Source organism: Microcaecilia unicolor, chromosome 10, assembly GCF_901765095.1.
Source record: "Microcaecilia unicolor chromosome 10, aMicUni1.1, whole genome shotgun sequence".
Classification (NCBI taxonomy): Eukaryota; Metazoa; Chordata; class Amphibia; order Gymnophiona; family Siphonopidae; genus Microcaecilia; species Microcaecilia unicolor.
Genome location: NC_044040.1, coordinates 200664555 through 200685095, shown reverse-complemented (window position 1 = coordinate 200685095; position 20541 = coordinate 200664555). Strand labels below are relative to the sequence as shown.

General features: G+C 42.8%; 1 protein-coding gene across 1 annotated transcript in view; it reads right to left on the bottom strand.

The window, feature by feature from the left end:
* Positions 1-2658: 2658 nt before the first annotated feature.
* The window catches only part of LOC115478378 (inactive N-acetylated-alpha-linked acidic dipeptidase-like protein 2), a 294235-nt gene continuing 276352 nt past the window's right edge, over positions 2659-20541 (bottom strand). The window contains exon 4 of the mRNA XM_030215678.1: positions 2659-2998. Coding sequence (XP_030071538.1) covers positions 2659-2998 — 340 coding nt within the window. The remainder of the gene's footprint in view (positions 2999-20541) is intronic.

The following is a 20541-nucleotide window of genomic DNA, read 5'->3' as shown; positions in this document are numbered from 1 at the left end:
TTAGTAAAAGGACCCCTAAATATAAGTACAAAAGTAATGCCACACTGGGAAAAGACCAAGGCTCCATCGAGCCCAGCATCCTGTCCATGACAGCAGCCAATCCAGGCCAAGGGCACCTGGCGAGCTCCCAAACGTACAAACATTCTATACATGTTATTCCCGGAATTGTGGATTTTCCCCAAGTCCATTTAGTAGCTGTTTATGGACTTGTCCTTTAGGAAACCGTCTAACCCCCTTTTAAACTCTGCCAAGCTCTGCATTGATTTTCTGATATATGCATATACACCCTTTTATACATATATATTCAAAACATATTCTTTAAGCCTGCCATGTTGCCATAAATAACTGAGCGTTTTCTGCTTTATCTATAGGATTACAATTGTAGCAGAAGCCTTGCTTTCATTCTCTTTGCTTAATATTCGTATATTTATATATCACAAGGTCAGTTTATCTATGATACTTAACTTATATGGTTACATCATATATATCATATATTATTTACTAATTGGTTGTAAGTGTGTTTTATTTATTTATTTCACTGTATTTTGAGTTTTTTTCGTTATACTTCATTTTGATGTTTTTTCTGCTAATTTTTAGATGTCATCCTTCGATTGGTAATATACAACACCTTTATCATATGTTATATATAATCTAATATTTTTAATAATTTAATAATTTAAGTATTTATTATATATTTGAAACTATATATGCATGTATGTTTGAGTATATGTATTTTTACATGTATGGATTTTATATGTATATGTATGTATATGTATGTGTGTATATATATATATATGTATATGTGTATGTATGTATATATATTGTGAAAATGATCCTCCCCTCCGCCTGAGGGTCCTCGGGATCTCCCCTTCACCCTTGCTGCCCAACCTCCTGGTTCACTGCAGTCCACAGGGCAGGGCTAAAAGAAATCCACTTCAAAGCAAACTTAACAAGTTCTTTATTTTGCTTGGGATCCAACAGTCCAGCAGTGCAAAAAGACACAATACTTGAATCAACAAAAAAAAACCTCACAATTCCCCCTGTTGCTCCTCTCAGGGGTACAAACACAGCAAGAAAAAAAAACTTTTACCTCCCAGGCTTCCAGCACCCAGCTGGGCTCCTTTTAGACAGTTGTATAGCCCTGGGTCTTCTTTCTCCCCCCCCCCCCTCCCTTGGGAGGGGCCAAAACACTGCAAGCAGTTCCAAAAAAACAAACAAACACAGTTCTTGAGGCTTCAGCACACAGCTCAAACCCCTTCAGCTTCTTTTAGGCTTTTTAGCCACAGTGCACACTCTACCTTCTTCCAGCTGGGCTCAGCCCACTCAGGGAAAATCTCCCATCCCTCTTCAACCAGAACTCTTTAAACTCAAAGTTCATTCACAGCCTGAGCTCTGGAAAATGAAAAGGCCCCACCCATCTGGGTCACTCTCTGTAAGCACTGACCCATCCTCCCACATGACCTTTCCTCTTTCCTCTCTTAGCCCAGTTACCATACCATGAAGTTACCTTGTCCCTTATTTTGTTACCTAAGGAGTGAGCCCAGGCTGAGAGGTCCATAGGCTCTTCCTCGCTCTCCTCTCTTTCTCTCTGCCCAGCTTCTTGATACGCCATGGGCTCCCCGTCCCACCCACTTTGCAGCTGTTCCTCTTTCCCTTGATTACCCTGCAGGGGCACCACCCTTTCCTTGTTAGAGTTCTCCCCCTGTTCCTGCTGGGGAAGGTAATCTCTGTACCAGGCTTTTCCCCGAGGTTGCTGGGAAATGTAGTCTCTTCCTCTCCTCCATTTTGTAGGGGTCACGAACCTTTCTCTGCTCTCTCTCGGGGGATGCTGAGTAATGTAGTCCTTTTCTCTCCACCCTTTTCTAGGGGGCATTACTACTTCTCTCGCGCTCTGGGGATGGAATGGAGGCAAGGCTCTGTTCTGCCTACGTCTGCTCGTGAGCCGCCTCCCTTCTTCCTCTTCCACTTCCATCTTATCTACCCCCAGGTCCTCTCCTTCACAATATGTATATGTGTATATATATTATAGCATTTCTGCAATACTAATAATAATTTTTTTACAAAAAAATTTTTTATAAAAAATGTTTGTATTAATTTTTTAATTCTGCATGGAATTTATGTTTATCACACATTTAACGTTCTACATTTATTTTACTTTTGTTCTGCATGTTTGTTATATTACCATTGTTTGGTTTTATTTCATAGACTCCTGAAGAAGGCGTCTGTAGCACCGAAACGGCTGTGTTGAGTCGAGTGTATAATTAAATAAAGAGATTGTTCCTATCTACGTCGCCTACTGGTGTTGTTCAAGAGCCTACTCCTCCTACTCCCCCTTTCCTCACAAGCTAACCGCCTTGACCACGTTCTCCGGCAACAAATTCCAGAGTTTAATTACACGTTGGGTGAAGAAATATTTTCCCCGATTAGTTTTAAATTTATTACACTGTAGTTTCATCGCATGTCCCCTAGTCCTAGTATTTTTGGAAAGCGTGAACAGACGCTTCACAGCCACCTGTTCCACTCCACTCATTATTTTATATACCTCTATCATGTCTCCCCTCAGCCGTCTCTTCTCCAAGCTGAAAAGCCCTAGCCTCCTTAGTCTTTCTTCAAATGAACTGGCTACTCCAAATGCTATGAGCAGTACTTTCTTATCTCTTACTTAAGTGTAGATAAAACTCTTTGATTTTCTAGTTTGAATTCATGATAAAAGGGCCAATTTACCTCAAGGGAGCCTTTGGCGGAGTAAGCAGCATATGAGTACAGGAGATCCTGGTTAGGTTGATCTTTGGCCTCTCTACCACACCGCAGTCCACTGGGATAAAAACACTGGCCGCTCTTTGTTTCAGTGATTGTATTTGGAGAAGAGCCTGGTAGATCAAGCAGGACAGAATAATTCAGCATCTGCACTTCTGTCAGGCCAAGAGAACTCCATAGAACCATAAGTTCCTTTGCAAGATCTGTATCATTTTTAGAGCTGTATAACTGTGAAAAAGTCCTGGGGGAAAAAAAAAAGCAAAACATAGGAACAGCAGAGTTATAAATAAAATAGTTTTGCTGAATCAATAAGTATGTAACACTTTTTACATTTTTTTACAGTCATTTGTAATATACTTTTTAAAAGGTCTGCATGTCATTCAGGGGTCCTTTTACAAAGCCACGCTGAAAAATAGCCTGCGGTAGTGTAGGTGTGGTTTTTGGGTGCGCGCCGATCCATTTTTTAGAGCGCCTGTAAAAAAAAGGCCTTTTTTGGGGGGCCAAAAATGGACGTGCAGCAAAATCCATTTTGGGTCTGAGACCTTACTGCCAGCCATTGACCTAGCGGTAAAGAATCCGGGTGGTAATGACCTGCGTGCGTCTGTCATGCGCGCCCGAAAATAAAAAAATATTTTTCAGATGTGCGTATCGGACGCACGCCAAAAATGAAATTACTGCAAGAGCCACGCGGTAGTTGGGCGGTAACTCCATTTTGGCGTGCATAGACACTTACGCGGCTTAGTACAAGGGCCCCTCAATGAAATCAATGGGGGTCATTTTCAGCACAACTCAAAAGGAAGTGTGTCTAGGGATGGGGCAGGGGCAGTTCAAAAAATCGCACACAGTTATAGAATAACACCATTCCCACACCCAAATACCAAGAGCTGGGCACCAGTATTTACACCAGGTTTCAGCTAGCGTAAATATCGGCTCTAAGTGCTATTCAATAAAGAACGTTCAACTCGGAGCACCCTTTATAGAATAACAGTCTACAGCAATGTTTCCTGACACCCAAATTTGGGCGGAAGGAAAAGGAGCCGAGCCGATCACACAGGAAAAGGTCCTTTGAGAAATACTTTATTCATGTGAGGTCTATACAAAAGCCCGACATTTTCATTTGTTCAGAGGATCTATCTATAAATTATTTTGTTTTTATTCATTTATCAATTTTATATTCATTTATTTGGCTTGACATGTAATGGCATTTTAGAATTGGTATTTATGTTTTATTATTTATATTAATTAATAATTGTTTACTTAATACTATTTATCAATGTTAAATAATATGTTTTGTTTTATTTGTTGTCAGTTAGTTTAGGGGTCCTTTTACTAAGATGCGCTGAAAAATGACTTGCGGTAGTGTAGACGCCTGTTTTGGGCACACGCTGAATTATTTTTTAGCGCATCTACAAAAAATGCCTTTTTTCCGCCGAAAATGGACATGCGGCAAAATGAAAATTTCTGCGCGTCCATTTTGGGTCTGAGACCTTAGCGCAAGCCATTGACCTAGCAGTAAGGTCTCACACAGTAACCAGGCAGTAATGGTCTACTCGCCTCAAATTCCACTTGACACATGTAGCTGCCGCGCGTCAGAAAATAAAAAATATTTTTCAGATGCGTGTGAGTGCCAAAATTGAAATTACCACAAGGGCCGTGCAGTAACCGGGCAGTAACTCCAATTTGGCGCATGTTGGGCACACGTAGGCGCCTACGTGGCTTAGTGAAATGGCCTCTTAGTCCCTGACGCAGCCCTTGTGTGGGCGAAACACGGCCAGTGTCGGGCATGTTTATAGACCTCACATGAATAAAGTATTTCTCAAAGGACCTTTTCCTGTGTGATCTGCTGCTTTTATACCGCTGCTTTGAATCTTGTGGATCACTTGCCCTGCTGTTTGCTTGACCCAGATTTGGGCACCACTGACCTGAATCCGGTCTTAGGATAGCAAACCCTACTGCAAGTCGGTGATACCGCTTAGTAGTAAATTGGCAAGTCTACAAGAGTACTTGATCTGCCGTAACCCAGTAGCAACTTCAGTTCTTAGAATCTTTCTTATTGAGTTCCCTTATTCAGGTATAACCTGCCTGTGGTTTTTGCAAAGAGACAAGGACAGACAAGCTCTGCTATGTGCTGACATCTGTTAGAATAGGGAAAGAGATGTATTATAAATATTGCACCAAGTCTTATCACAGAATTACAGTGGTAGAAACCACCACCCTAGCCTTAGCTCCACGCTTATTCAGGTGACTTAGCAAGATCTTAATTCTGATCTAGGAAAAACAGTGCACAGCCAATCCATCAAGAAATATCTATTACAGACATTTGTGCAAAAACAACAGTTTTAATCCCAGACTTCATACTTTTGAAAGATAAAAAAAAGCTCCAAGGCCTGCTTTGTTAAAAAAATGAGATATAAAACTTTTACAAGAAGGGCAACATGGCCTGCTGTGAATCCTGTCAAAAGAGATATTGAAATCCATTTTGTCTTCTCAGCTTGTATACATTAACTTAGACTGCCAGTGCTCTGAATGCATTTTAAGAGCTTTGTTTACTACAACAAGATGCTCTGTCCTAATTTTGATTCTGCTCAAGTAATTCACAAGCCATTAAATTCTTAACTTGATGAGGCTCTGCAAGCCGAATTTTGTCTTTTTACAGAGTGATTTATGCTGAAGCAACTCTGTTTCAGAGAATCAGCAGCACACCAAATTTTTAGAATTTATTAAGGTGCAGCCGAATACTGCTCAATTATATTTTTTAAATAAGCTGTAAATTGAATTATTATTTAAAAGGGTTGCCCTATGTGACATAAATGGGTTGGCAGGATTTTGGAGGTTGTCAATCATACTTGCTTTGTCTACCCACTTCCTTGTGTTTTTCAAGATACGTGTGGGCATAGCATGGATTAGAAGGTGACCTCTGTAGGAATATGTGAAAGACAAGTGCTGCATGCATTAACTGTCAACAATTCTATGAGCTATGATGTCATTGGATATAGTGTAATGTCTTGTGGGTGTGTCTGAGTCACTCTAGTTGCTCTGAGAGTGAGTCAGTCTGTGTCAGCATAAGATGGTGTTAGCAATCTCTCTTCAAGCTGTATGATAGCCAACTGACAGAATTTTTGTATTCAGTAGTTTTACCATGTCTACTGCAAGTATGATGTAAATAGTTATCTGAAGAAACTGTAAGTAAACATCATTTTTGTTTGGAAGTTAAGGAAGAGAGAGTAATTGAATCTTTTATTCAAGAGTCTGTGTGAAAGAGAGAGAGAGAGAAAAAATGGGAGTTAACACTTCTAAAGCTCTGCTGCGTATGGGCTAAATCTGCTGAAGTAAAAGTCTATTTTTTTTTCATTTCTCCCCATCAACCTCAACCTTGTCTGAGGGCATCGCAAGATGGCTGAGACCACTTCTTCTGAAGCGATGTCAGGATTAGAGGGGGAGGGGAGGAATAGGTAATCTCATAGATGGGTTTAATAGGTCTTACTTGCTTACCTAGCTCTTATAGCCCACAAAATACCTATTCAGTTCATCACAGAAAATTTAAGGTGGGACCTGCAGAACTAAAAATTGGAAATGCCCTATTTTACTGCCACATTAAAAGTGAACTTAATGTTTGGGAAAGTCCAGTATTAGGATGTGCAAAGCCCTTTTTTTTTTTACTGCAGCTTAGTCAAAGGACCCTGTGATACTGTGGGCGAGGGTAGAGGGTAGGCCTCTAAATACAGCAGGACAAGGTTGCAAAATTAAGGTAAGTACTTTATTAACTTAAACTGAGGCTTGTTGCTTCACAGGGTCAGGAACAAAAAGGTAAAGTCTCTTTAATTCAGAGGGAAAAGTCTTGAGAAGGGTTTGTGGATGACAAGGCCCAAACACAGCCCTTGGCCTGTGACTGCCATGCCCCAAACACAGTCTGTAAAGTTTCTTTCTCAGTCTCTCTGGGCCACAATTGAAGTTTGGCTTACCTCAGCCAGGTCATAGTAGCCAGATGTATGTAGTGAAGGTGTATGCTGGGGATTCGCTTCTTCCTTCCAATGGACCGCCCTGGCCTAACTGTGCCCTGAGCTTTAAAGCTTCCTAGTTCCTCTTTTCCTGGCTCCACTCCTCCTGTGTCACTTCCTCCTTGGGAAGGGCTATGGATCTTAAGGTAGCCCTGGCACCGTGAAGGAATATCCAGCAGGGGGAGTGGTAGCACTTATGGACTCCCTCACATGTCTGGTTGAGCGCCTGCCATTCCAAGGGACTTCTCAACCAGACTGCCACTAACACCCAGTGCTTCTAAAGCTGGCCAGGAAATTCAGGGGTCCTTTTACTAAGGCGAACCGAAAAATGGCCTGAGCTGGCGTAGGAACATGTACTGGATGCGCACAGGTCCATTTTTCAGCGCGCCTGCAAAATAGGCGTTTTTTGTTTGGCCGAAAATGGATGATAATGGGATTCTGTCCCATCCTGCTGAAAATCCTGACTTCACTTCCACAAAGAAGATTTTGTTGAACGATGCTATTTATTTTGTTACATTTGTATCCCACATTTTCCCACTTATTTGCAGGCTCAATGTGGCTTACATAGTACCGGAGAGGCGTTGGAGTCTCCGGTGAACAAATACAAAGTGATGTTGTGTTAGGATAAAGTTCTCAATTATAATGGCACTTTTACGGAGTAGCTAACACCATCTGGAGGGAAGGGGTTTCTTCTAGAAGACCTGGTGTCTTATATTGCTAATTTTAAAATGGGGGTGGGGAGAGGGGTGTGATGTTGCGGCGGGCATGATGTGTTGAAATGTCACTTTGGCTTGCCCCCTGCTGTCTAGTGACGCCACTGGCATTGAGTCTGCATGCCTCTGTGAGTTCACTTACCAGAATTTACAACTTCCAGCCTTCTTGCGAAGTCACTGTGGTCCTTTTACTAAGCCCCTTAAGCGTCCACGTGTGCCCAACGCCCACCAAAATGGAGTTACCGCCCGACTACCGTGTGGCTCTTGTGGTAATTTCATTTTTGGTGCGCGTCGAATACGCATGTCTGAAAAATATTTTTTATCTTCGGATGTGCGTAATGGACGCGTGCCAAGTGGCATTTGACACGCGTAGGTCATTACCACCCAGATTCTTTACTGCTAGGTCAATGGCTGGCGGTAAGGTCTTAGACCCAAAATAGACGCGCGGCAATTTTGATTTTGCCGCATGTCCATTTTCGGCCCTCAAAAAAGGCCTTTTTCACAGGTGCGCTGAAAAATGGATTGGCACGTGCCAAAAACCCGCACCTACACTACTGCAAGCCCTTTTTCAGCATGTCTTTGTAAAAGGACCCCTTTGTCTTGGAGCTCTGCAAACTTTCTCTGGAGGTTCCCTCTAGCATCAGGCTCCTATAAGCACAGCGGTAAGGAGTTTCTCCGTACTTACAACGAATAGGTACACGCATTCTGACTGAGATTATCCACCAGACTTCACTCAACCCTGAAGGGTTGATGCAGTTTTGGTTTTGTCTCAATAGCTTGTAGTTCTGCCTTTCCTAAGGAAATTGGAAGCACCAAACACTAATACATGCTTACCACAACAAAAAATTGTGTACCATGGGGTGCACTGTCATCCCGTGGTAATTTCGGGATCTGCATGCACTACCCATGGGCTAAAAACAATTTTTCTTTTTGGGTGCAGGCGGCATGTCTGGGGGCACAGAGAGTGGATATTTTCTGTACTAATCAGCGCCGCTACGTTTGCTGCGTGCTAACTGATTATCATGTGCTTAGAGTGTGAGCCCTTATCGTCAACATAATGGATGGTGGTAAACGCTCATGCGCTAATCTATTTTAATAGCCACACGATAATGGCAAAATTAGCGCATGCCATTAATACAATAAATAGGAAATTTAGCCATTTTACCTCCGCAGTAAAAATAGCCTTAGCGAGTGGGAAAGACCCATGTAAGGGCACGCTAAGGCCACTTTCTCCGCTGCTTGGTAAAAGGGACACTTAGGGCCCCTTTTACTAAGCCGCGTAGGCGCCTATGCGTGCTGAACGCATGCCAAGTTGGAGTTACCGCCCAGCTACCGCGTGGCCTTTGTGGTAATTTCAATTTCGGTGCGCGTCCACTACGTGCGTCTGAAAAATATTTTTTTTCCGCACGCGCAGTGGCATCCGACATGCGTAGGCCATTACCGCCCAGATACTTTACCCGCTAGGTCTATGACTGGCGGTAAGGTTTCAGACCCAAAATGGACGCGCGGCAATTTTGATTTTGCCGCACATCCATTTTCGGCAAAAAAAGGGCCCTTTTTTTTTTACAGGCATGCTAAAAAATGGATCGGCATGTGGCCAAAACCCACGCCTACGCTACCGCAAGCCATTTTTCAGCGTGCATTTGTATAAGGACCCCTTAATAAGGAAACACATTCTTTCAATGTGCTATAACATCTCAATATTGGTTTTATGACCTCCCTTTAGTATCAGTCATGATAAGCTCTGTGAGGTTAATAGAGGTATTTTGCCTTACAGTTCTATATAAATATATCTCACACAAATACATTTATCCTGTTTTGACTGTTACTGAACAGTCAGAACTGGAGAGGTAATGCCTTATCTGCTACTGATCCATCATTTTCAAACAGTCTTTTTACACCATCTCCTGCTCACAAATTTGCTGTGTTGCTCCACTGGGGCTCTCTCAAGCAGATAATGGGCAAAAGGAGTGTAGGGCATATATGCAAAGCCTCTCCTTCAAATGCAAAGATGTGTGGCACAGCCCTGTTGAATTGATTGAAGCTAAGGGGTATTGATCGAAAGCCTGAAACCTTTCTTGCTTTGAAAGCATGTTGAAACAATGAAATAATTGCACTGTTTGAAGGTTTAAGAAAACATTGTGTTTGGTACAAAGCCAGATTCTAAAAGGAGAAATATATTATTTTTCTAGGGATACTGGCTTTGTTTTTTTTTTGTTTTGTTTTCATTAGATACAATTAAAAAGTAAATTTCTTAGAGCACGTTCCAAATGCAAAGTATTTTTTACATGAGGAAAATGACTTATAAAAGCGGTAACATAGTAAATGAGATTAGATAAAGACCTGAACGGTCCATCCAGTCTGCCCAACAGTCATACTCATTATCAAATCATGATTAAACCAACAATGAATGTGATATAAAATAATTGATCATTGTCTCTCTTTGGCATTTCTGGGGCATAGACCATAGGGATCTTGGTGTCATTGATAATATGTTGAAATCCTCTGCTCAGTGTGTTGCAGCGGCTAAGAAAGCAAATAGAATGTTAGGTATTGTTAGGAAAGGAATGGAAAACAAAAGTGAGGACCGTATAATGTCTTAGTATCGCTCCGTGTTCAAATCTGGTCACCGCATCTCAAACAAGATATAGTGGAATTAGAAAAGGTACAGAGAAGGGTGACAAAAATGATAAAGGGGATGGGACAACTTCCCTATGAGGAAAGGCTGAAGCGGCTAGGGCTCTTCAGCTTAGAGAAGAGACAGCTGAGGGGAGATATGATAGAGGTCTATAAAATAATGAGTGGCGTGGAACGGGTAGATGTGAATTGTTTGCTTACTCTTTTCAAAAATACTAGGACTAGGGGTTATGCGATGAAGCTACAAAGTAGTACATTTAATACGAATCAGAGGAAACTTTTCTTCACTCAACGTGTAATTAAACTTTGGAATTCGTTGCCAAAGGATGTGGTAAAGGTGGTTAGTTTAGCAGGGTTTAAAAAGGATCTGGACGGCTTTCTACAGGAAAAGTCCATAGATCATTATTAAATTGACTTGGGGAAAATCCTCTGCTTATTTCTGGGATAAGCAGCATAAAATATATTGAGCCTTTTTGGGATCTTGCCAGGTATTTGTGACCTGGATTGGCCACTATTGGAAACAGGATGCTGGGCTTGATGGACCTTTGATCTGTCCCAGTGTGGCAATACTTATGTACTTATGAAGTCTACCCGGCCCCGTCCTCAGGTTCAAACTACTGAAGTTGCTGTCAAAGCCCACTCCAGCCTATCCAAATCCATTTTGTCATTTGCGGGACACAGAACATAGAAGTCTGCCCAGCACTGTCCTCATGTTCCAAATTACTGGAGTTTTCGTCAAAGCCCTCTCCAGGCCATCCTAAACTGGATTGCCATATATGGTACAGAGACCGTACAAGCTTGCCTAGCGCCGGCCTTAGTTCTTCAAACCTGGAGTCACCATCTAAGCGCCACTCTCACTATGAATTATGCACATTTAGAACATGCCCTAACCTCACCTGGCATTTATAACTGCTTTCAGCAGGCTTAAATTTATTTATTTGGATTTTGCTCACACCTTTTTCAGTAGTAGCTCAAGGTGAGTTACATTCAGGTACACTGGATATTTCTCTGTCCCAGGAGGGCTCACAATCTAAATTTGTACCTGAAGTAATGGAGGGTTAAGTGACTTGCCCAAGATCACAAGGAGCAGCAGTGGGATTTGAACCGGGCATCTCTGGATTGCAAGACCGGTGCTCTAACCACTAGGCCACTCCTCCACTAGCAACATTCCGTGTAGAATCTCCAATGGTAGCAACATTCCATGTTCCACTGCACTAACCACTAGGCCACTCCTCCACTCCATTTAAATGCAGGTGACTTAAGTTAAGGCGGATTAGACAACTATTCTATAAAGTGCAAGTGCCTTTATAGAATACCGCTGAAGGCACAATTTGTTTTCTGCACCGATTTTTCAGTGTGATTTACTGAATCTAGTCCTATATGCATATGTGGATGATGTCCAAATCACACCCGTTCACCTACCCACTTCTATTTTATAGAATAACACGTAGTGCACATGTATGCACAGAGGTGCCAATTATCTCAGCACTTATGTGCAAATGATGTGTGTTACTACATGCACACAGTTACAGAATTGCCCTTTTAGGATTTAACTTTTTTTTTTTTTTGCTCTCTCTGAGAGAGAGAGAGAGAACCTTTTCCGGAGATGGGAAGGCGGTAAAACGAGAGGACATGAAATGAGATTGAAGGGGGGCAGACTCAAGAAAAATGTCAGGAAGTATTTTTTCACGGAGAGAGTGGTGGATACTTGGAATGCCCTCCCGCGGGAGGTGGTGGAGATGAAAACGGTAACAGAATTCAAACATGCGTGGGATAAACATAAAGGAATCCCGTTCGGAAGGAATGGATCCTCAGAAGCTTAGCCGAGATTGGCAGGCAGAGCCGTTGGGGGGAGGCGGGGCTGGTGGTTGGGGGGTGGGCCTTGTTCTGGGCAGACTTATACGGTCTGTGCCCTGAAAATGGCAGAAACAAATCAAGGTCAGGTATACACATATGAGTTTAAATTGTTGGGCAGACTAGATGGACCGTGCAGGTCTTTTTCTGCCGTCATCTACTATGTTACTATATATATATATATATATATATATATATATATATATAAACATCCTGTAACAGAAATAAAAATGATCAATTAACAGAATGAGGAAATAATAACAAGGTTACAACATGAAAAGGAAAATGTTTAACTTCCCCCAGATATCCACTCTACAAACCCTGGGGTCTTTTTATTAAAGGTGCACTAACAGGTTTAGGGCCATATTTACTAATCTATGCTGTAAGCATGCTAGCATTGTTAGCGCACGCTAATAATTAGCGCGCACTAATGCTAGAGCCACCCATAAGAATATATTTTATTTATTTTTATTTATTTGTTGCATTTGTATCCCATATTTTCCCACCTTTTTGCAGGCTCAATGTGGTTAACCGATTTCGGTATGAACAAATACAAGTTGCAATTAATATCAAGGTGATATTAATCGCAACTTGTGTTTCTAGGTGTTTCTAGAGTTAGCACGTGCTAAATTTCAGTATGCGCTAAAAACACTGGCGTGCCCTAGTATACAGGGCCCTTACTGTGTGCTAACCATGGGCTAATTTAACACACACTAATTTGTTAGGGCATGCTAAATCTATTAGCTCACCTTAGCAAAAGGACCCCACCATTCTGCACTCATGGCCCCAACATTTTCTTTGTGCTAAAACAAGCAACCTGGAATTATGTGTTATAAATATAACTTTGGAATGTATCATTTAAAATTGCTTTGAAATTCTTATACATTAAGACATATTAAAAATGGATACTTAATTTATCTGAATGGACTCATGTAGTATGATATGAACGTAACAGCTGGAAAACTTGTTCGGTTAATATTTTATATACTTTAGCTCTGTTCACATTTTCTGCAATAAACATTGATTCACTATTTGTCAACAGCACTAGGCCTTAACCTTTATAACGTCAACATTTAGCGACTCTGACATTTGGAACAATAAAATCACAGTTATTGACAAAGACATATGGGAAGTTTGGATGCAGAACAGAAAATCTTATTTCTCAATTTTAAAATACAGTGCAAACCCCAAATGATTTAGGCTAAAGTAAGCGATCACTACAAATTAAACGAGATTAAAATACATAACAATCTCATGTAGAAGAAAATACAAACGTGGACTACAGAAACAGACTAGACTGTGAGGCTCTTCTACCCATTTCAGACCAGTAACTGATAAAGGTATGGATATCAACTGTGCTTTGCTTAAATAATTTTTTCATGAATTTTGTTTCGTTTGAGGGGGTGTTGGGTCATTGCTAATGTGCATTAAAGTCCACCACAGGCAAGTAGAATACTCTGCTGAAAACTCAGGTTAACTTTGAGGAAAAGACTTCAGACACTCGGTTCCAGGTGATTGTAATCTCATTCGAGCAGCTGACCGATTTGCTTAGCGTGTACGTTAAACTCTGTCATGCAGTGTATACGCTAGCGAGTATCCACAATTTTGTTAACTGTATAGAGATCTTAAACAACTTTTCTTTAATAAAGTTTTAAGAAGCTGATACTTAGCTGTGTTCTATGCCAAGACTATAGCGTGCGTCCACGCCCAACAGCGTTGAGCACAGCAGGAGCTCGCTGTTGGGCGTGGACGCACGCTATTGTCTTGCATATATCTAGGACCGATTAAGCTTGAAGTCTTTCTAGTTAAATAATTTAGAATATCGGTCGGACTATTTTTAAGCCAAGTCCACCTCAAGAGGAAGAAATTGTACCAAACTGTGAGAAACAGAGGAAGAATAATAAAACAGAGATTTAGTCCTTATTGGATTATAGGCAATGAGTATTATAACAGACCCTTTTTCAAATTTATTTATTTATTTGTAGCATTTATACCCCGCTCTTTCCCGCTCGATAGCAGGTTCAGTGCGGCTAAACAATGAATGAGTACAAAGTATTACAAGGATAACACAATGTATAGTTACAAGGTCTTATAGAGATAACAAGTTGAGTAGAAAATGATAAAATGGAGAAATATGGGGGAAAGGATTGAGGTAAGGTTAATGTTGGTGGTGTGGGTTTGTGGTGTGGTTTGGTACGTAAATTAAGTTGGGTCGTTCGGATAGGCTTGTTTGAAGAGGTATGTTTTCAGCAGCTTTCGGAAGGGTAGATGTTCATTGGTTGCTCGGATGTATCTTGGTATGGCGTTCCAAAGTTGACTGCCTGTCATAGAGAAGTTGGAAGCGTAGTAGGTTTTGTATTTGAGGCCTTTGCAATTGGGAAGGTGAAGATTGAGATATGTTCGAATATCCAAAACCTGAACTAATGCAAACAAAGTAAATATGAGAAAAACTACTTAACTTAGGGCCCCTTTTACAAAGCGTCGGTAAGGCCAATGCGGGCTTACCACTCGCTAAAAAGGAACTACCGCTGGGCTACCACAGGAACATGGTAGTAGTTCCCACCCCCAGCGTGCCGTCATATGATGTTCTACTCATATGACGTTCTACGTCAAAAAGATGTTCTACTCTATGTGGAAACTGAAAAGAATAATAGACCATTCTTTTCCGAGATCTGTCTTCCGCAGCCTAGTGCAATCACTCGTACTCAGTCATTTGGACTACTGCAACTCACTATACGCAGGATGCAAAGAACAAATATTGAGAAAACTTCAAACAGCCCAGAATACAGCAGCCAGACTCATTTTCGGAAAACCAAAATATGAAAGTGCAAAACCCTTACGTGAGAAACTACACGGGCTCCCACTCAAGGAACGTATCACCTTTAAAGTATGCACCTTAGTTCACAAAATCATTCGTGGTGAAGCCCCTACATACATGTCTGACTTAATAGACCTGCCACCCAGAAACGCTAAAAGATCATCCCGAACTTTCCTCAACCTCCACTTCCCTAAGTGCAAAGGCATAAAATACAAAGCACTGCATGCATCAACCTTCTCTCATATGAGCACACAATTCTGGAACACACTACCACGCAACCTGAAAATGATCTACGAACTATCCGACTTCCGTAAACTACTGAAGACTCATCTCTTCGAGAACATCCACTGCAAGGACCAAAACACATGAATTCACACACACTATAGAAAAGCACCAATTCACTCTCTTCTGAATTCTCTTCCCCATACTTTCACCACACTTAAAACCACACTCACAGATAAAACTGTTACACCCTAATATCCTTTCGTTATTGTCCCATCGCCCTATCATTTCCCCATTGTCACATTCCATTGTTTCTATTCCTAGATGATATTTTGACTTTGACTTTGTCTTCCCACAACTCTTCACAATGTACCCATAATCGTATTATGACCAATTGTATTTCTATTATTCACAACGTATTGTAAGCCACACTGAGCCTGCAAATAGGTGGGAAAATGTGGGATACAAATGCAATAAAATAAATAAATAAAATATCTGGTGCTACAAAAATATATTTATTTTTGTAGCGCCGGTGCCTACCCAGCGGTAATCGGGCAGTGCGGCCTGCTGTCCGGTTACCGCCAGGTTAGCGTGGAAGCCCTTACCACCACCTCAATGGATGGTGGTAAGGGCTGCCCTCCCCCCCTGAAATGGCCACGCGGCAAGAACCACGCGGTAAAAGTGGGCCTCAGCGCGCGTCAAAAAACACGTGCCGATGCCAGCACATGCCCCCTTTTGCCGCAGCTTGCTAAAAGGTTTCCCTAAATTCTCCCAATAGTTTGAATTTATCAAGATTTTTAAGTAGAGGAGTGTGGTAGCCATGTTAGTCCACTCTTAAGGTTATCAATAGAAATCAAACAAAATAAAACATGGAAAAGAAAATAAGATGATACCTTTTTTATTGGACATAACTTAATACATTTCTTGATTAGCTTTCGAAGGTTGCCCTTCTTCGTCAGATCGGGTTCTACATGGAACGTTGCTACTCTTTGAGATTCTGCTGTGGAATCTTGTCACTCTTTAGCATTCCGGAATCTTGCTAATCTTTGGGGTTCTACATGTAGAGAGGTGTGGTAGCCGTGTTAGTCCACTCTTAAAGGTTATCAATAGAAATCAAACAAAATAAAACATGGAAAAGAAAATAAGATGATACCTTTTTTATTGGACATAACTTAATACATTTCTTGATTAGCTTTCGAAGGTTGCCCTTCTTCCTCAGATCGGAAATAAGCAAAACCAAAATCAAGATTTTTAGAATCTTCTAGGGAAGTAATTCAAAAAGAGCTACATTATTGGTAACCTCTCATTCAGAAGTACAAAAAAATGATTATTTTAAAGTTATATTTTGGAAAAAGCAGGTTCCTTTTTATGGGCGGATGATACTTATGTTCCCGGACGTAGCCAGGTCAACTCAAAAGAGAAGGAAGTCCTTTCTCCTAATCAAACCTAATATGGTGGTGGCTGGTGGGACTTTTTTTTTTTTCTTAAAGTTTCCTTCTAATTATAAATGGCAATGGCTAGGTATTCTGGGATCCTTCTTAATTGGAAACATTTTTTTAATGAAAGGAATTTTTTTGTCAGGGCACAGGAGTCAGGTCAGGGGAAGGAAGAGGCCGCTAGACTACTAGGGATGTTTTAAGAAGGATTGGGGATAGGTGATTGGAGGATCAGGGGTGGAGGAGTGGCCTAGTGGTTAGGGTGGTGGACTTTGGTCCTGGGGAACTGAGGAACTGAGTTAGATTCCCACTTCAGGCACAGGCAGCTCCTTGTGACTCTGGGCAAGTCACTTAACCCTCCATTGCCCCATGAGTGGGAAAGTGCAGGGTACAAATGTAACAAAAATAAAATAGATACTATTGGAGATTCTACATGGAATGTTGCAATTCCACTAGCAACATTCCATGTAGAAGGCTGCGCAGGCTTCTGTTTCTGTGAGTCTGAGTCACAGAAGTAGAAGCCTGCGCGGCCACATTGGTGATCTGCAAGGGCAGACTTCTACATGGAATATTGCTAGTGGAATAGCAACATTCCATGTAGAATTTCAATTAATAGCAACAGTGGAGGAGTGGCCTAGTGGTTAGGGTGGTGGACTTTGGTCCTGAGGAACTGAGTTCAATTCCCACTTCAGGCACAGGCAGCAGCTCCTTGTGACTCTGGGCAAGTCACTTAACCCTCCATTGCCCCATGTAAGCCACATTGAGCCTGCCATGAGTGGGAAAGCGTGGGGTACAAATATAACAAAAATAAATAAATAAAAGTTAAGGGGGGTGGGGGAAGAGATTAGGCCCAGCAGTTTATTAACTCTTTTCCCCCAAAGCAGATGGCAAGCTAACCCTTCTACATTGCCTCAGACCTGGTGGTAATTTTCTTGGGTTACTACTACTACTTATCATTTCTATAGCGCTACCCGGACGTACGCAGCACTTGTCACACTTGAACATGGAGAGACAGTCCCTGCTCAATAGAGCTTACAATCTAATTATGACAGACAGACAGGACAAGTAAGGGATAAGGGTTAGGACAGACAGGACATTGTGCTCTCATTGTGCTCCTTTTAAAACTTCTCTGCATTGGGGCGGAAGAGTTAATACCATTTATAACAGGAGCGCCCAACCTCGGCCCTCGCCCAATGGAAGCAGTGCATGCAAATACATCTCAAGCATATTCATTGGGGAAATCCTGAAAACCCGACTGGATTGCGCCTCTCGAGGACCGAGGTTGGACAACCCTTATTTATAACATTTATTTCAATGTACTGTGCGCTCATGTCTACCAGATGAGCTAACTCCCATGCTGAACCCTTTTCTGCATCGTTCGCCCACCAATACGTACAGCTCTCATTAACTGCACACCGCTGCCTGTGGCTTCCTTCAGCTATTGATAGCAACGAAGCACTTTTTACAGAAAATCTGCAGAAAATAACAATTTAAAGCTTTTAGCTCAGCCGGTGGAGTTCTGTTCCTTTTATTTCCTATTCATTATCATGTCCGCGAACTAAATATCACATTAGCTTGCATATCCATATCACAATGTGCAGGGCTAAGGGGCATTTTTTACCCAGACTGCTTGAATTAGCTTTTCTTTTCCTTCTTTTTTTCCCCCCTTGAATGGATTCATAACAGCAGGAGAATACGAACAAATTGATAAGTGTCTTGTCCACAGTGTCAGTGAGCCCTTAGGTCCCGTAAGGCCCCGAAGGACCTCACAGGACAGCCATGCAACCCTAAATCTTCACCCGCGGCAACCGTCGTTCACCAGGGGTTGAGCCCCCAGCTGCAGGCAGTCAGCGGGACTGCTGGAACCGCGGGGTTGACGGACTGACCTGGCTGGAGTCGGGAGGTGTGGGCAACTAGCAATCAGTAGTCAGGTTCAAAGCAAGTCTCTGGGCAGGCGGCTAGCAATCAGAAGTCAGGTTCAAAGCAAGTCTCTGGGCAGGCGGCTAGCAATCAGAAGTCAGGTTCAAAGCAAGTCTCTGGGCAGGCGGCTAGCAATCAGTAGTCAGGTTCAAAGCAAGTCTCTGGGCAGGCGGTTAGCAATCAGTAGTCAGGTTCAAAGCAAGTCTCTGGGCAGGTGGCTAGCAATCAGTAGTCAGGTTCAAAGCAAGTCTCTGGGCAGGCGGCTAGCAATCAGAAGTCAGGTTCAAAGCAAGTCTCTGGGCAGGCGGCTAGCAATCAGTAGTCAGGTTCAAAGCAAGTCTCTGGGCAGGCGGCTAGCAATCAGTAGTCAGGTTCAAAGCAAGTCTCTGGGCAGGTGGCTAGCAATCAGTAGTCAGGTTCAAAGCAAGTCTCTGGGCAGGCGGCTAGCAATCAGAAGTTAGGTTCAAAGCAAGTCTCTGGGCAGGCGGCTAGCAATCAGTAGTCAGGTTCAAAGCAAGTCTCTGGGCAGGCGGCTAGCAATCAGTAGTCAGGTTCAAAGCAAGTCTCTGGGCAGGTGGCTAGCAATCAGTAGTCAGGTTCAAAGCAAGTCTCTGGGCAGGCGGCTAGCAATCAGAAGTCAGGTTCAAAGCAAGTCTCTGGGCAGAACCAGGAAGTAACAACATGGAACCACGGAGCGGCTTCGGGAACAGAACCTGAAGCAAAGTGTCAGCTCAGATTCCATCTTTAAATATCGAGCCACATTCGCCGCCCCGCCCTCGTGGGAGAAAACCACCAATCCGGCCCTGGGAATCGGCAGAGCCTCTCGGATTGGCTCTGCCCGATCTCCTAGGCGGAGCCACTGCCTCGGCCCTCCAATCCGGCGCGTTGTAGGCGGAGCTGCAGGCCTCCCCAGCTCAGGAGCGAGGAAGACACCGACCCCCACATACTAGCGCCGCCATCTTGGACGGCGCGAACCTCGCCTCCACACCCGGCGACAGAGAGACCGGTGGTCACCGTCGCCGACTGCCGGTCCCGGCCCGACCCGCCATTCCCGCGGCAGTGCCTGCCCCCACGCTGGAGCCTCCGGGCCGCCATCCTGTGCCGCGGAGGATGCTGGCTCCCGCCCCCCACGGCGGAAGAGCAGGTAGGAGCGTGGGACGCGATAATAAGTGAACACCAGTAACTCAAGTGCGAGTGAAATATAGGGGCCCTTTTTCAAAGGCACGTTGAAAAATGGCCTGCGGTACTGTAGACACGTGCTTTGGGCGTGCACAGAATCATTTTTCAGTGCACCTGTAGGAAGGAAATCGTGTGCAAATGATTAAACAGCGAGCAGCTCGTTTGCATGCAATTTCCTTCATGCATGCCCGTTGCTTTCCGGATCGGTAAGGGAAGGGCTTTTTCCATTCAGTTAGTGGGACCAGCGCACTACGAATGCTGGCTCCTCCCACGACCAAATGGCTTGGATTTGGTCGTTTCTGAGATGGGCGTCCTCGGATTCCATTACCGCCAAAAACCGGGGACGACCATCTCTAAGGTCGACCTAAATTTCATGATTTGGGTGTCCCCGACCGTATTATCGAAACGGAAGATGGACGTCGATCTTGTTTCGATAATATGGGTTGCCCCGCACCTTTACGTGGTCGTCCTTAGAGATGTTCGATTATCCCCCTCTCTGTCACCTACGAACCTTAATGCAATATAACTCTGTATTTCTCATTCCGGAAATGGCGATTGCCATTACGGAACAATGTAAGCCACACTGAGCCCGCAAATAGGTGGGAAAATGTGGGATACAAATGCAACAAATAAATAAATAAATAAATAAATAAAATGCCTTTTTAAAAAGTTTTGCCAAAAATGGATGTGCGGCAAAATGAAAATTGCTGCGCATCCATTTTGGGTCTGAAACCAAGTTTATACTTTCACAGCATACGTACTTTCAGCTGAATTGAGATGAAGTGTTCCTACAGCATGTCAGGATGGGGGCGGGGGCGGGGAGGACATTGCATTTTCAAATCTACTCATGTACTTTTCAAGCAAATCATACTACCAAAAAGAAGAAAGTAGGCACAAGTGACTATGTGCTCTTTGAACCTGTGGTAATTTTTAGTGAGAAAGTATTTTGTCTTCTCTTTAAGAATTGGTACAAAACCCAGGGCTAAAAAGTTGGTATGATCTTTGAA